This window comes from Erpetoichthys calabaricus, chromosome 7 (genome assembly GCF_900747795.2).
Source record: "Erpetoichthys calabaricus chromosome 7, fErpCal1.3, whole genome shotgun sequence".
Taxonomy (NCBI): Eukaryota; Metazoa; Chordata; class Cladistia; order Polypteriformes; family Polypteridae; genus Erpetoichthys; species Erpetoichthys calabaricus.
The window spans coordinates 199,389,413-199,406,767 of NC_041400.2; the positions used below are offsets into that span (position 1 = coordinate 199,389,413).

The 17,355-nt window shown below is 42.0% G+C and overlaps 1 protein-coding gene across 1 annotated transcript in view; it reads left to right on the plus strand.

Annotated features, from left to right (window-relative positions):
- LOC114654206 (probable polypeptide N-acetylgalactosaminyltransferase 8) overlaps positions 1-12,381 on the plus strand; it is a 57,012-nt gene extending 44,631 nt beyond the window's left edge. The window contains exons 11-13 of the mRNA XM_051929560.1: positions 24-119; positions 5,943-6,110; positions 12,234-12,381. Of these exons, the coding sequence (XP_051785520.1) occupies positions 24-119; positions 5,943-6,110; positions 12,234-12,362 (393 nt within the window). The 3' untranslated portion in view covers positions 12,363-12,381. The remainder of the gene's footprint in view (positions 1-23; positions 120-5,942; positions 6,111-12,233) is intronic.
- Positions 12,382-17,355: the final 4,974 nt, after the last annotated feature.

Below are 17,355 nucleotides of genomic sequence, written 5' to 3' on the forward strand. Positions count from 1 at the left end.
CTTCTGTACTTTGTGAACTGCAGCTCAAGAACACTCTGGAAGAAGGACTTTGTGTTGATCAAGGAGCAGTTTCAGGAAGTGTGCCGATAATCTATGGATGTCATTACTATACCACACAGGTGAGACTATTAAGGTCAAGGGAAATATGAACTTTGTTTCTCTGAATGGGAAATTGAGTAAGTTCTGTGAATTATTATTAATAATAATAGCCAACATAAGCAAGAAGACAAGCATGAGCATCCTGGTTTAAGCTCAATATTCATTGCAGTCTGTCTTGGACTGTCCATAAGAGCACAAGAAAAGTATTGGCCAATGCAGGCCATTCATCCCACCACAGCTGGCCAGTCTCCATGACATAACTCGGTTTGAGATCTGAAGGTAGATAGATAGATAGATAGATAGATAGATAGATAGATAGATAGATAGATAGATAGATAGATAGATAGATAGATAGATAGATAGATAGATAGATAGATAGATAGATACTTTATTAATCCCAATGGTAGCCACACTGCCTGCTAATGCATTCCTTTTGCTGAGTATTGTTGAGGTCTTTTTCCTTAATATAGCTGCTTTATAGCGCCCCACGTGTACAGCCTTATCTGCACATCTCCTTTAAGTAAAGAGACTTGCTGGCTCAACATAACCAGACCACAAACGGTTAAGCTACACCTGTGCCAATCACCAAAGGAGATGCCCACTCACCATGCTGCTTTTATCATTAGAGGCATCCCCCTCCAGGTGCTCTTAATGACCCAATCAAACAGTAAAAAAATTAATATTATTATAAGGCAACATTAATAAATCACAGTAAAACTGATGGTAGCAAATGTAGGAAAAGTATTTGAAAAGAGTCTTATTGAAAAATAAAGGCGATAGAAGAGGAGTCTTTTCAAGTCAGAGCGCAGAGTTGCTTCAAACTGGCGTTCAGTCCACAGAGGTCCTTGTCAGTTTCTTTGAGTTCTGCTCACCCCTCTTTCTTTCTCAGCATGCACCCCAAACCTTAAAGGCCTCACTTCACTTCAAACTAACAAGGATTACTGTTAATGCTTGCTCTATTAAATAACAAATGAAGTATTTATAACCGTCTGCTTTTTAAAGATTCTAAAGAATGATTTAAAAGATAGAAGGTTCAAATCAGTAAAGATACAGAATTTAAGGTGAATCTATAGCAGTTATTAAAAATATACACAGTGTGTGTTTAGAATGAGATTAAAGAGTTTAGCAGTTTTAAGTTTAAGATAAACTCTCAAAGTTCCTCAGAACATTAAAACTTTTATTTCTGTTCTCCAGATTTGTTTAAAAGTTCTTCTCAGGTTTGGCGCAATTAGACCCCCATTTTCCAGAATCCTGCTGTTTGTATTCCTGTAAACTCATCTCATTTCCATCCTGGGCAGGTCAAGGTGTAAAGACACCTCAAGTTTGAAATGTTTCCGATTAATGAGGTCCAGGTTTTCTTTTCTTTCTTTTTCTTAATTTTCACCTCTAATTCTGATTTTTCTCCAGCAGAAATAGGTACTGTCACTGCAAGCTAATGCTAGCCTCTCACGGAAAGTCTTTCTGTAAACGTCTATAAATTCTGTCTTTAACAAACATTATTTGAACTGTCAGTGTCACGTATCAAAGGATCAAATGGCACCGATTTTGAGAAGCAGCAATCCAGTTGTACATTAGGTTGGGAGATGGATGGCCAGTGTTTGTTGTCTTAATTTGTGATTTGTTCCTTTTTCCCTGCCTCATCTCTGTTTATGGGCTTGCTTTGTCTGCCATGTTTCTAATTATCTAGATTGTTAATATTTAACTTAAAATTGAAAAAAAAGATGGGTCCCTTAGTCAACATCCGCACTATTATGTTTTCATTTTAAAATGGTGTTTTAAACAGCAATGATTTCTGTCCACAGTAGCATTTTCACATTGTTCACACTAAAATGACTGAAGACATTCTGTATAAGACAGACATTCACCAGCCCTGGGGCGATAATGCTGCTGGCCTCAGGGTTTATCACAAAAGTGTTACAGCAAACAAATTATTTGCCTTTTGCGCAGGACATCCAATCAGGGAAAGACATAATAAGCACCGCCAATAGTTTGATTAGAGTCTGCTTTATGGACCATAAACACTACAACGCTAAGGCTGCATTTTCATACATGGATGGCTCTGGGAGGCTTTTTCAAACGTTGTGTGGTTTTAGGGGTTCGAAACACCAGGGTAGTGTGGATGAAAGGTGACAGTGGAAAGTAATATCTGCGGTTTTTAAATGAAAATGTAGCAATGTGGATGGGGCCTTAGACCAGGCATAAACTAGGAGCAAGTTGAGAAGGTCAGAGTGAATCCAGTCGATTATTAGCTCCCTCCAGCTTTTATCAGTCAGGTCACTTGTTCGACTGTTTTCACTAAATTAGACACAGAGTGTCTGTAGTTTTATTCAAATACTGGAAAGGGATGAGTGGAAGGCGGCCTTCAGCGCCACTTCAGGGAGTACTTAGTGTGGTTTGGCAAATGCCTCTGTCTTATTTCAGTCTTCTATTAATGATGCCTTCTTGACCCTATGGGCCTGTTTATGTCCTAGTATAGATGATATCCTGAGTATTTTCCTTGCATATGATTGTGAGAAAACCAAATAACCAAATTTTTGCTCATCCAGAAAAGTAAGACTTTCACAGATCAAATATTAAATTTTTGTGCTATAACATGACTCGTCAAGGCCATAGTATGGATCAAAACAAAAATCAAGCTCCCTTATACTGGACAGCAGAAATTGAGTTAAATAAGCCCTGCAATCTGCAGCCTTTGTCAATTCTTACAGGCAATGTTTTAAAAAAATCACTCAACTGTGGCTCCAATTACTGCTCTGACAAAACAGACCACAGAAACGTTTATGTGGAATGGAGAGACACAAGAAGCTTTATCATTTTAAGGCATCCAGCAGCTAGTCTTCACTTTGAATTAGAAGCTGATGCTTCAGATGTAGTGGTTGCAGTTCTTGTGTCTCTTCCCAGATACAGGTAACTACATTCTTGTGCTTTCTTCTCAAAGAAGAAAAACACTCCCAAAAACTGAATCAAATTATGATATGGAGAACAGAAAACCACTAACAAAAAGCTCTTCTCAGAAGAATGGTGATTCAGGTTATATGTGGTACTGATTGCAATAAATGAGTGTTTTAAAAGACAGTGTGAGGGATCAGTGTCCTACCCAGAATTGATTTGGAATCCTTACCTGGCTAGGACGCACTGGCATCACAGGACAGTGGAAAGCAATATATTCAAGTTATTGTCTCCCTCCATACACTAGGTGGCAGTGTCCTGGGACTACGGTACCCCTGCGGATACCCACCGGACATCATGCTAGTTGTAGTTCTTTTTGTCTGACCTGTTGTGGCCTGTGCGTGCCGCTGGGGGGTGCTGAATGGACTAGATAGCTCTACTTTGTGGGACTTAAATGTATCCAGTTGTGCTTCCAAGTCCCCGGTTCAAGGCATTAGAAGTACTTGAGGGCCTGCAATAAAAGGAGCCGTACTGCCTTGTCTAGGCGAGTCGGAGCCAGGAGAGGAGATTGGTAATACTAACCTCAGAAAAGTAGCAGTGGAGTGCAGAGAAGAGAAGAAAGAATACTTGTAACTGTCATTGGAAGGTATAGCCTTATAAAAAATCCATATGTTTTGATCCCAGGACTTGTTTGTGTATTCGTGTTTGGGGTTTGGAGCTCTGTGGTGCCCCCTGTTGTTCATAACAGCTAAATGATTAAATATTTGAAAAGCTCAATATGCATTGTCTTTTACTTGCTTCAGCTTTGTCATTGCTAGGCTGACCCCTAAAACCTTAAGCAGGAAGCCGTGGCTGTCTGGCTAAAGGATCTGTGCTAGAAACTGGAAGGTTGCTCAATCAAAACATGGCAGTGCCAAAAGGAATGCTACTCTGTTGGGCTCTTGAGCAATGCCTATAACTACCAATTGCTCCAGGGGTCAGGTCAGGTCAGGCTGGGGTACCTGTACTGGTACAGCGCATTGCCGCACCCACCACACAATGAAACAGCTCGGGATCCGGGTTGGCAACCCCCCAGGTATACATGCGGTCCAATCCCACCCCCCAGAAATGGCCCTCTGTCTGCCACAGCCAGGTGTTATGTGGGTGTCCCCTTGGCCTGGTCCATAACAATGAGGATCCTGTGAACTGATCACCCACATGGCCGTAACTGACGCTCCCTCAATGCAGGTAATGAACCTCATCTGGGACCCCGTGAGCAACACAAAGTAAAACCAATGGTACCCAAGGATTGTCTGAAGAGATACACACGAAGGAGTCCAGTCTTCATCTCAGGCCACCAGATAGCATCCATGCCTCACCATCATATATAGCAAGACAGAAAACACCAGGACTCTAAAGACCCAGACCTTCATCCATTTGCAGAAATATCAGTGCTGTGCATAATGAGACCTGACATGTGTCAGATGAAGGATTATCATAGTGAGTGAGGAGCCACTTCAACCACCATTAATGTGTAGCACCCACTTGGATGATACAGTGACAGTACGCTCACCACATATTAGCTATTAGGTGGTGAAGGGGTGAGAGATTGTTAGCCTTTTAGGGACAGGGGATGATTAGGGGTCCAGAATGACCAGGCTGAGGTGGGCAGTTTAGCCAGGACATTGGGAAACACACTGCACTTTATGAAGGATGCTCAAGGATCTTTAATGACCACAGAGAGTCAGGGCCTCAGTATTAGGTCTCATCTGAAGGACAGCACCAGTTTTATAGCACTGTGTCCTCGAGACTCCATTGGGGCATTGGTAAGGGTAAGCACCCCCGTTGGCCTCCCCAACACCTCTTCCAGCAGCAAGCCGAGCTTTAACCAGATGGTCTGCCATCCAAGTACTGGCTGGGCGCAAACACCAGTGAGGCACTCCGTACAGTTTTCGTATTGTGTGGGTGTACGTAGAACATGTTTTTGTAAACATAAAAAGTTAATTTGCAGCAGTATCTGGTTCTCCACATCTAATTGGAGAAAATGACTGCATTCATATAGTAATAATGGAACCTAGAGAGAATGAAGCTGCTTTTGTTAACTGTGAGCAATCTCATTCCATTAAGGCACAAGTTATCTGTGATGCCAAGATGTGGCTGAGAATTGTTGTACCCCCATGGCCTGGGTCAGCCTGTGATTCATTTATTTTGAGAGGCAAAGCGGCTTGAACAGATGAGCTGTTGGTAAGCTAAACCCTCAGCAATCATGTCATTAAATGTGCCCTGGTGATAGTGGCTACCTGTTCAGATGCTGGTGTCTTGTGCCTTTCCCTGACCTATAGAATGTAGAGAGGAGGTGATATTATGCAGTGGCACTAAAGTGTCCTGATACTCTTGAATGCAGGTGGCAGGGTTTTGATGCGTCGTGGGCAAGGCTGCTCTACCAGCCAGTGACGCTCTGCAGTGTCGTGGTTGCACATGTATGAGGCTGATTAGCATGCTGCATATATGGATATTTCAACGCATGTTGCTATACGCATATTTACAAGGTGATTATAATTTATAAAAAGTAATTGCGTAGTTTTTTCTGTAGGCCAGGTTTTATAAATCTGATTTTTATTTTTTTTCAGTTCAAGTATTTTCCTGTTTTTTGGTGTGCATGTATTTTCACACTTGATTCCACACAAAGTTTTATAAATGAAGTCCCAGGTGATTGTAGCTTTCATGCAAACAATGGGCTCTTCTTACACACCGTGTAATTGCTGTAAGCTTAGTGACACGTATGTCATCAATTATAAACTTCTTACATAAAATCTTGACTGAGCCATCAAGTGTGTTTTGACCACATGCTGACAATTCCATTATAGGATTTTAGAGTTAGTTAAGGTATAAGGAAGACTCGTTTTTACATGAAATAATTTGACGCCCTTTGGGTTTCCAGAAATGTATTTTAACTATTGTATTTCTCCCTACAGAACACATACTATCATAGGAATGGTGAGTTTTATATTGGAGGAATAAAATCACATAAATACAACAGCAATCTCTGTTTAGTGGATCATGGGAATTCCAACTCCCCAGCTTTACACGACTGCAAAACAGCAAAGGAGAAAGGCTTCAACATGCTCTGGGACTTCAAACAGGTACTGTGTACCCTTGGAGTGATTTGTCATTTTATTTCCATTAATGACTGCCAAGAACATCTTCATAAGGGGGAGCACATCATTGGCAATTCTTGTACTCTGTGCTGGCTGGGGTAGCCACCCCCGGTGACCTCTCGTCACATCGTCACGTCATCACAACAGCTGCTACAAAATGGTGTTGGGCACACAAAACAAAATGACATTGCAGAGAATTGCAAAGTATAACAATAGTGTCATACATTTTACATCACAAGGTGTTGTTATAATTGTATTGTGTTTCTAATATGTTTCCCTTGTTTTTAAAGTGGTTTGTATAATTCCATTTATGGCAATTATAATTTCTAGTTTTCTGAATTCATCACTAACATTATTTTTTAATGAAATTACATTTTCAAGTAGTTAAAAAGTATTTGCAAAAAATACCAAAATTATGTGAAGAACACAATCTTCAATTGTGAATGGTTTTCTATTTGAAAATGGTTTTGAGAGGTTCTTGTACCTAAAGGGTCCGTGTACTTTTTGGTATTTAAAATTTCATTTTAGAAGCAAAAAATACGAAAAATGAAAGGAATTTTCAGATTTTGATTTTTGATTAAAGAATAAAATAAGGGAAAATAAGGTATTTTTTAATTCAGTGGTAACAACTTGCAGTCATAAACTTAAAATTACACATAATTTTCTGGATTTATTTGTGATTCAAATAATGAAAGTGTTATAGCTCAAAAACAATAAAACATTTTCGTTGTCTGAAACCGGAGGTACTTCTTCTGCGCGATTTTTGACGACACGTGCGAACAGTCCTCCTCCTCACAACACATCGACCGATGGCCATGAAGTTACACTGCATGGCATCAGCAGAGGATGGGCCATTAAGTTGTTTTTCAGGAATAGTAAAAGAGTGACACTCTGGGATGAGGACATGACGGCAGAAAAACGGAGTCGCATCTTTCAGGTAAAAATACAAGCTTTGCAAACTTTGCTTTGTTGATGTAGCAGTTCTTTTGTGAACGTTATTGTTGTTACTTACTGTGAAACAGCTAACATTTGGTGATTTCATTTACTAACACCAAGTCTGGCAATGTTTATAGTGCTATCATTTTGAATGTGTGTAAATGTGTGAACAGTCGCTCATAGACAGATGTAACACCTTTCTGTAAATCACGTTGCTCTCCTAACGTGTTACACTTGTGTGCACTGTTAATACTCGAAACTTTTACTAGCTATAGTAGCCGGTAAAAGTCAATGAGCAACCATTCAAAATGCTAGCACTATAAACATTGCCAGACTTGGTGTTAGTAAATGAAATCACCAAATGTTAGCTGTTTCACAATAAGTAACAACAATAACGTTCACAAAAGAACTGCTACATCAACGAAGCAAAGTTTGCAAAGCTTGTATTTTTATCTGAAAGATGCAACTCCGTTTTTCTGCAGTCATGTCCTCGTCCCGGAGTGTCACTCTTTTACTGTTTCGAAAAGCAACGTAATGGCCCATCCTCTGCTGATGCCATGCAGTGTAACTTCAAGGCCGTCGGTCGATGTGTTGTGAGGAGGAGGACTGTTCGCACGTGTCGTCAAAAATCGCGCAGAAGAAGTACCTCCGGTTTCAGACAACGAAAATGTGTCTGTTTCATTGTTTTTGAGCTATTACACTTTCATTATTTGATTCACAAATAAATCCAGAAAATTATGTGTAATTTTAAGTTTATGACTGCTATTTGTTACAACTGAATTAAAAAATACCCTATTTTCCGTTATTTTATTCTTTAATCAAAAATCAAAATCTGAAAATTCCTTTCTTTTTCATTTTTTCATTTTTGCACCTAAAATGAAGTTTCAAATACCAAAAAGTACACGGACCCTAAACAAAGGTGATCAAATCTTTGGTTCTGTTTCGTTCTAATTTCTGTGTAAAGCTCTTCACTGGAGTTGAGCCTGTCCTACAGTAAATAAAAGTAAATGAAAATATGTCACCATGAATCACAGAGATGAGGAGAGCATGAAAGGAACAATAACAAAGGGAATTACAAAATCCAAAAGACACTTACAGAAGAATCTGTATCCACAAAAGCAGACATCAGTATTTCAACAGTTGAGTGCAGTCATAGAGAAGTGGATTTGGAATATTATTGGGGGGGATAAAAGTAATATTTGTAAAGAAAATTTGAAAATTAGAAATGACCGCAAGCAGATAGTTAAGAATATATTTCTATTTTCTTTGAGACTCTTAATTACAATCTGACGCTGCTTTGGCCTAAGATAAAGTGGGATTGGATGACTGGAATAAATGGACCACCTCACAGTATAAATTGTGTAATTTAATAGGGCCATGCTATGTTTCTGATGACCACCTAAACTCATTCTCTCCATTCCACAGTTTCTACCTGGAAGCCCTTAGAAGCCCAGTATCAGCTGCACACCATTTTACGTGTTGTTTGTATCTGCTTCCTTAGTTCAAACTTAAAATAGGATATACTGTAGTTTTGTCACATCTTATCTTTATTTTTTGAAGCTTGCTCAATCCTTTTTTAGGGTTCAAGGTCACATCCAGTTCAGGGGGCACATCAGGTGAAGGACGCTGTGCCAGTCACACTCACACACTCACTCAGCCAGCCCCACAAATGTCAGAGACAGCTGAGGAAAGCAAAGCCTGTGGAGAAAACTTACATGACTTGGGAGTAAATGAGGAAACTCCTCCGAGACGGAAACCAGACCAGCATTTAATGCCAGGACCCTGAAGACGAAAAGCAGCTGCACTTTCCAGGCACAAACAGGAGCTCCTTGGTTCACTGGAATTGTGAATAACTAACTCTACATTATAAATGAATAAACTGGTGTCACTGTGCCGATCAAAACATGTACACAACCACAGCTAATAATCACTGACTTTATTTAAATACAAAAATACAAATCAATCAGAACGAAATAGATCAAAAACAGTAAATCCAAAAAAAAATAAAAAAATGAGGACTGAGCAGAGAGAGCAGAGATTTTAACAGAATAAAATGGACGTCACTGAATGCATGTCCGTAATTCTTATGTATAACAACAGAATACAGAAAAGGATATGGAAGATGGCTGATCCATGGCATACTGGGCATACTGGGTAGACTGATGGTTTATTGTGTAATAGCACACAGTGGCGTAACTAGGGGCGGGCGGAGGGGGCGGTCCGCCCCGGGCGGCACATTTTTGGGGGCGGCATTATTGGCCAAAAGGCTCAGAACACTTCACGTGTAAGCAGCAGGGTTCGGAAAAATATCACTCCTGAATGAAAAAAAGTCAACTTCTCTGATTTTCATCCACAAATGCTTCAAAAATCATTTTCAGACGGTCCTTCTGTGACAGCATCAGACACAGCAGTTGAAATTTATGAGGCAATAACAAAAGTAAACAGAAACATTACACCGATAATAATTTCTAGGAAGATAACCAACTAATTCACAATGCATAATTTTGTTTCGTTATCAATCTGAATGTGTTCTTGCTCATCTCCACCTATCACTTGTACACCACACCGGTTCTGGTTTTCACAGCATAATTATATTAAACTAATAATCAGAACACAGCTTATCAGTGCGTCTGTACTATATTCTTGTCTAGTTGATGCTTATAAATAATTATATGTGAAAAAAATATTGCTGTTTCTCTCTATGTAAATAATTCTATGCAAATTGTATCATAATTTTTCTCAATACGTCATTTTAATTTTCTATTTAAATAAGTTAACATATTCAGATACGTTGGAGGGCGGTAAATTGAAGCCCCGCCCCGAGTGGCGCAAACTCAAGCTACGCCACTGATAGCACGAGTCTCTCATGGTGCCCCTCAGTAAGCACACCACCACCCCATAAATCAAGACAAACAGAAATTCTGCTTTGATGAAGTGAACATAATCGTGGCAAGGCAGGAACAGACGGAGTACACAATCAAAAGAAAATCCTACAGCCTCTTAGGGGCTAGCTATGGAAATGCTGACCAACAGGCAAAGCTGCCCACCCACATTTCCACCACACAAATCTGTCCTGTTAATCTTCTCCCTCACTCAGTCTTTCTCAACCTCAGCCTCTTTCTCTTTCCATTCTCCTCCTGCTTCTATGCTCAATAGCCCTCCATGGCCCCTTCCAGCCCAGTCATCAGAAAGGCCACAAGTGGTTCCAGAGATGTTCTTACAGCCCTGACACTTGCATTGTTTTTAAAGGTGAAACTGTCATGGCTGCTCTCAGGGGAACTGCTCTGGTAGTGAGACGGCACAGTACCTCCATACATCTTCTGCTGAGACCCCAAGTCGCCAAGTAAACAGACCGTGTCTGCACCTCTGGCCTCACTCCCTTTCCAGTCATAGAGTCAGGCATAGCATCCCTGCACAATGGTGGATCACCTTACATAGTTCATCCATTCCAACTCTTTCATGTTCATTCTGATGCCCTTGAGGGTCCTGCTGCATGCACACGGCCCTCTGGCATGAACCTCCCCACCTCTCTCTCTTTGTGCCCCCCAAAGATTTTCTATAGAAGACAACCCTGCTTGTGCCCAGAGCCACCCCTTCCTACACATACATCACACACTGTGCATGGGGTCCATGATCAGAGAACCAATGTGGGGGTGGCCATTGGGGATTCACAGACCTCCATGATTCTGCTGGACAGCCAACTGGATTGCACAGTTTTGTTGCTTGGTTTACTTGAATCAGATAAACTGTAATGCTAACCGTAGTGTAACTGAGTGTGTGGTGTAACATCACTGAAGTATAATGCAAAGTGACAACTTCGTTAATGGAGCAGAGCTCTGGAGGTCCACAGCTTGACACTGTTGGGGTCATAGCTGTTTCGTAAATCGTCAGATTAACATTGTTGACAGTCACAGTGAGCACAGAGATGACTTCAAGACAACACCAGTAAGGAGAGCAGAAAAAAGTGAAAGTTTGAAGAAGCAGCACGCGCTGCACTTGTGGCAGGTGTGTTTAGAAATCCAAATTTGTCCAGTAAGCCATCTAACTTTACATCACTTACCTCTGCACTAAAGCTAGAGCATTACTGAGGTAGCATTAAGGGTAATGGTTTTGATTTTGAGTGTTTAACGATCTGATGTTACAATACCCCGCTGACACGCTGCTGAGAATGACTTATTACCACCATATAATCCTCAGGACCTCTACACGTTGTTAATGGCTGCTAACGTGCTAATGACAGGTGAAGCGCTCTGACTGTTCTTACACTGAGGACACGTCTGTAAATTTAGCTGACACACACAGGCGGCTCTCATGCTCACTCGTCAGTTTTCGGCTGAATTGTGCAAAAACACCAAACAAGGAGCTTTGACATCCAAAATGAGCAGTCAGCTCAGAAGAAGGTCAATTGTTGATTCATTTACATCGTTGAGTCAGTTATGGCCATAATGCTGTCTGCTGTGAAAGGAAGAAAAAATTAAGACGTTTAGATAAATTCATAGGTATAGGTGATACCTAAATATGCAGCATATTAGTAGTTTTTATTTTCTTATTATTAGTAGTACTATTTTATATACAGTATTAGTAGTAGTTGTTGTATTTTATATCATTATGTTTAGTAATAATTGTAGTGGCAATAGCAGTATTAAGATTGTTTTTGTTGTTGTGTCACACTGGCTGTACCAAGTAACAAAATCTAACAGCACATTGGCACCCTGGACTATTATTATTATTATTATTATTATTACTCATTAGGCCTTCATTTATAAAGGAAACAAATCAAAAAGTTATTTTTAAGTTGGTGATGTGTGCTTGTTTATGTATTTATTAATTATTGTTCAAATTAAATGGATTGAGGGAGAAGTGGGGTGGGCGTGGGGGGCCCAGTTTGGCTCAGGGTGGCACTGCATGCGCCATTCTGATTCTGATGGTTGTACCCTCACAACAGTTTGAGGTTTTGAGCCAGTCCTCCTAGTTAGAATGAGGGTCATTCCTATCACTGTGATATGGTGAGACCCTTAAAATGTGCACATGTAGGCAGCTGAACCATTAAAAGCCCAACAACAGTTTATTTGCATTTGAGAGTCACAAACTAAACTTGCTCACTGTGCCACTGCTACCATGATATGAAGATCACTCATAAAATTTGTGTTTTTAATTGTGACTCTTTTGCAGGGACAAGCATTTAGAAACAGAGAAACGAAGAGATGTCTTGAAATTACAAAGCATAACTACTACCATTTAGTCATTCAAGAATGCACAGGACAGGCCTGGAAAATACAGCATGTTATCCATGAGTTTTAACGAACGTTGGATCAAAGGAAATCAAACAAAAAAAACTACCAACGATATTCGTGGGTGTGCCTCAGCACAGTAGAAGAAGCCCATTGTGCATATCATCTCTCCTTAGATATGATGTGTCATTGAGAATATGAAAGTGTGTGACCTGACAAGAGGCCCATCTAAACACACGAGAGGTTCTGCAGCTTGGCCGACATGCTGCTGCCTGTGAGGGTCGAATAAGCCATGTCTGTAACCAGCTGAATTTAGTGCCAAGTTGTAATTATCTACATTGTCATGATGTGTTACTGTGTTGTTTAATCTTAGTTTGAATTTTAAAAGAGGAGAAAATTCATTCATTGCAAACCTTTTAAAATTTGGTGGTGTCCTCCACTTACTGTATGCAGTGCAAATGCGAGAGCCGGTGACTGCTGCCCTTTTGTTTTCATCCCTTTTGGAGAAGTACACTTGGTGAAGAGATATACTGTACAAGATTATTTATAGTCTGCAAGATTTGTATGCCACTTTTATCCCAGAAGGAAAATCCCAGCGCAAGAAACACACCTAGCCCCATCAGATTTGCCCCTTGTGTGCAACCTCAAAAGAACAAAACTAGGCAGAAGACCTTTGCTATGCAGAACAGTGAGGTGGACTGAACTCACCAGGGAGATTTGAGAGTCACCCTAACCATTGGCAGTAGTGGGAAGTGTGAACAGGATCATGGAACTAAAAAACTTGTGCATATTTAAGAGGGACATAGTAGCACCAGCACCCAACAAGAGAGGGGTGTTCCCACGGTTTAAACTGACCGTGCATGACGTGAAAACTTCTGGTCTTGAAATCATATTGTGAATAATAGTTGCAGTCTGTCCCTGCTCTGTCCTGGGTATGACGTTACCTGCATCCAGCCCTGCAAGTAGGCCCTCCAACCTGCAAGGCAGAATTGGCACTCCTGCCACCGTAAAAAATCTCCCAGTGGTTCCATTCCATCTGAACGAGTGTGGTGCTGAGATGTCACCCTTTGCATGGCTGCACTCGGGTCCTAATCTGGGGTTCTGAGATGGTCTGTCATGTGGCGGGTGTGTCAACATGTCATATCAGCGTGGGCTCTTAACATCTCTCTCTCTCTCTCTCTGTCCCTGCACACTGACGGGAGAAGAATGACACACCTTAGCAAAGTGGCCCTGTTGACCACAGCTGTGACAGGTCCGGCCACGTGACATCGTGAGTGCTGCTGAGGTTGTCCTAAACATCTGTGGTGGACGAGCTGGCCTGTCTGAGGTGGAGGAGGGAGCGCTTCAAAAACACCACTGCAGTCTCCACATTGTATTCCAAATGTCAAATCATTCTTTTCAAGTAAAAGCCTTTTGTGAACTTTAGTGATGCCATTGCATTCAATTAGCTGGTCCCGGATCATCTCCTCCAATGACGCCCCAAACTTGCATGAGCTACCAGTCCCCTTAAGTTTGTGACATACTGAAGCTGACAGAGCTGTCAGAGAATAAATCTCCATAGGAGAACATGTTGTGGGGCAAAGACGTCCGCATTCAAAAGTGCAACGGCAGCATCCTAAGTGTCAGCTGGTCCCAAAGTCCCAACCACTCGATGGCCTTCTGCTACCAGGCAGTGAACAAGGAGAACCACAAGGCAGTGAGAAAACTCAAAGAACTGTCACCAAGGTGTCCACGGGATCAGAGGGTCACTGGGTAAAGGCAGAAATGGAGGTGGTGGTGAAAGAGAAAACTCAGCCAAGCTCGTCGTCAAATATTATGTCTGAAAGAGAGACACGGACAGCCCTTCAGTGCAACACCAAACTGCTTTTTTATTTATTCCTCTCAAGAACCTCTCAGACCAAAGAAATCAAACTCGCATCTCACAAACGCAGACTTACAGCACTGGGCTGCATAATCAAACCCAATAATTAATTTATGACACAGTGGCGTAACTCCAAGAAACCCAATAAAGGATCAGCGTCACAAAACCTAACAAAGCTGAATGTGCCTTCTTCTGGTATACAAACCAGCCGGTTGAGTCCGCCTCTGCCAAATTTTTCCCAGATTCTCCATTTGGGCAGGGGAGGAGTGCAACTTTAGATGGTGCTGGGTGACCTGCTAGTATCTGTCATTGTCGAGAGATTTCAGCACCATTGGAAGCAGCAGACCAGTCCTGTCTTCTGAGCATCTTGCACAACGGTGAACAATGGGAGCTCAACCGGGATCCCTTCATAGTCCTTCTGTGAATGTTAGTAAGTCTGGACAAATTGCTGCACCAAAACAAGCTATGGGATGGACTCTCAGAAGATTTTACATATTTTCTCATACTTGCAAGAATGTCTGATCAACACAATCCATTCATCCGTCCATCCATTTACAAACCTATCAACCCATCTTCTGTAACTGCTTAGTCAAGATGATTCAAGATGGTGGGGCCAGAGACTGATGTCATTTTAGAGCTTCAAGTTAACGTACACCACGTGCCTATGTGATGTCGGAGGAAAAGCCGAGAAAACAAACACAGAAGTGACAAGAACATTCACAGTCTGCATAGGCCGTGACCAGGCTGGGATTTGAAGCCCGCCTCTTAGACCTGTGAAGCAGCACCTCATTACAGCCATATCCAAAGTCCAATGGCGGGGCAGTGAGTCTTCTCAGCCAGTGCTCACTCCCTGCCTTGCAGTGGATGGCAGAACTCTTCACTCCATACTGCTTAACAGCTACGCTTGCATCATGTGCTCCCAAAATGTTCACTCCAATGTGAGCGTCTGAAGGCCACTTTGAGATGTCTATGGTAATGTTCAAGATAAGGCACTGATGCTCTGATTGCACAAAGATAATGAGAGACAGGGAGTCTGCTTTAAATGGTGTAAGAATACATACGTTGTAGTAGGAATTGCTAAATGGAGCTTGATGCCGAGTTTTAGAAATGAAGTCTTCATAGGGTTTGTTATATGACTACTGTGACCTGTAGGGGGCGCACCTGCACCCCAAACACCCAGACACTAGCACACGAAGACAGTAAGCATTTTATTCACAAGTACACCTCACACCAGCTGTGCGCAACCTGCGGCCGTACGGCCGCATGCGGCCGTGGGCAAGGACTTTGGCGGCCGTGGACGTGTATATTAAAGTGTACGTAATGGCGGCCGTGCAGGTGTAGGGTCTCTGGACTCCAGCGAGTAAGGGGTCTCAACGCCGCGGAATCTTTGTCGGCCGGGTCGGTATGGTGACGCCGAAAGCCGATTTGGACTCTGGGGTCTCTAGACTCCTGCAAGTGTAGAATCTCAAACACCGCAGAACCTTCCTTAGCCGGGTCGGTATGTTGACCAAAATGTTGCCCTTTATATATTCATCGAGGCCTAGGGACTCTCGAGCTTACTCCGCATTTCCTGGGAGAAATGGGGTGAGATGGTGCAGCGTGGATAAACAAATGGAAGTAGCATTCGATGTAGCACTGCCATCTCCTAATGGTCTCCAGCGAGTCCCCTGACTTTGCAAGTCTGTCTGCAAACATGCAAGAGCAAGGAAGCCATTAATGGCGATGTTTTCCAAACTTCCTGAAACAATTGCTGTAAAGGTTTTTTTGTCCTATATGACGTTTCGTAGACATTTTTTTACATATGTAGACCAGTAAATTGAATATTGTCAGATATATCATACTCTGTTTTAATGTGTAATCTGTAAATTTTTACATAAATCATAAAACATTATTAAGTTTACTTGGACTTACTGGCGGCCGTTATTAAAGTAAAAAGTCTGTAGTGCGGCCGTTATTAAAGTAAAAAGTCTGTAGTGCGGCCGTCAATAGCGGAAAGGTTGCGCATGCCTGCCTCACACAGTCCATAGCACGCTCTTCACTTCACAATAACTCCTTCGCTTCTCTTCTCTCCTCATCCTCCTTCCTCCTCACTCTGACCCCTAAGTGAGATAAGATGGCTCCTTTTATGAAATAACGAGGGGACTGCTCATGCCTGGCTATGGGACAGCTGGTCAGTCAATTATCCAAATGCTTTTCAGCCCCTGAAAATGGGGGGCAATGTATAAAAACAGCTAACAATCCAAAATGGCTGCTAAGATATTTGTGTTAAATCCCTTGAATTAAAGTTGAAAATGTACATTACAATCACATCTTGATGTCTTCATTTCAAATTCATTGTGAATTGTGAAATCTGTGTCACTGTCCAAATACTCGTGGACCTGACTTTACTTTACTTCGTATTATTGATTGTCATTTTAACTGGCAAATAATAAAGAGTCAAGCAGCATGGTGGCGCAGTGGTAGCGCTGCTGCCTCGCAGTTAGGAGACCCGTCTGGGTTCACTTCCCGGGTCCTCCCTGCGTGGAGTTTGCATGTTCTCCCCGTGTCTGCGTGGGTTTCCTCCCGCAGTCCAAAGACATGCAGGAATTCTAAATTGTCCCTAGTGTGTGTGTGTGTGCACACAGAGGTGGGCTGGCGCCCTGCCCGGGGTTTGTTTCCTGCCTTGTGCCCTGTGTTGGCTGGGATTGGCTCCAGCAGACCCCCGTAACCCTGCAGTTAGGATATAGCGGGTTAGATAATGGATGGATAGATGGATAATAAAGAGTTGGCCCTGCAATGTTAAGCCAACTAAAGCATCGACACTTCATTAATGGTTCTGCTCTTGTTTCTGTCAAATGGCAAGTCAATGCCTTTCACGTTTATCAGGTCCCGGATGTATGTAAAAGCAACACTATAGTGGGCTGCAGTCACGCCAGCCCCTCGCAGTCTCAGGACCACTTGACTACATGTGATTAATAAAGGCACAAGAGATGAGCTCTCCAGCTTGATTACAGCGAGTGGAAGGCCATCCCCCTGTTGAATTTGCACCCATGGAAGACTCAATGGCCACACGGTTCAGCTGACAGGAGGAATGGCAGAAAATCACAACAAGGAAACTAAAAAAGTAAGCCTAATAAAGTGGCTTCGAGTGACGCATGCAAACACCTTACAACTGCTCCTTTACACCATCCAGAACAACGCAACAGAACACGATTATTATTTT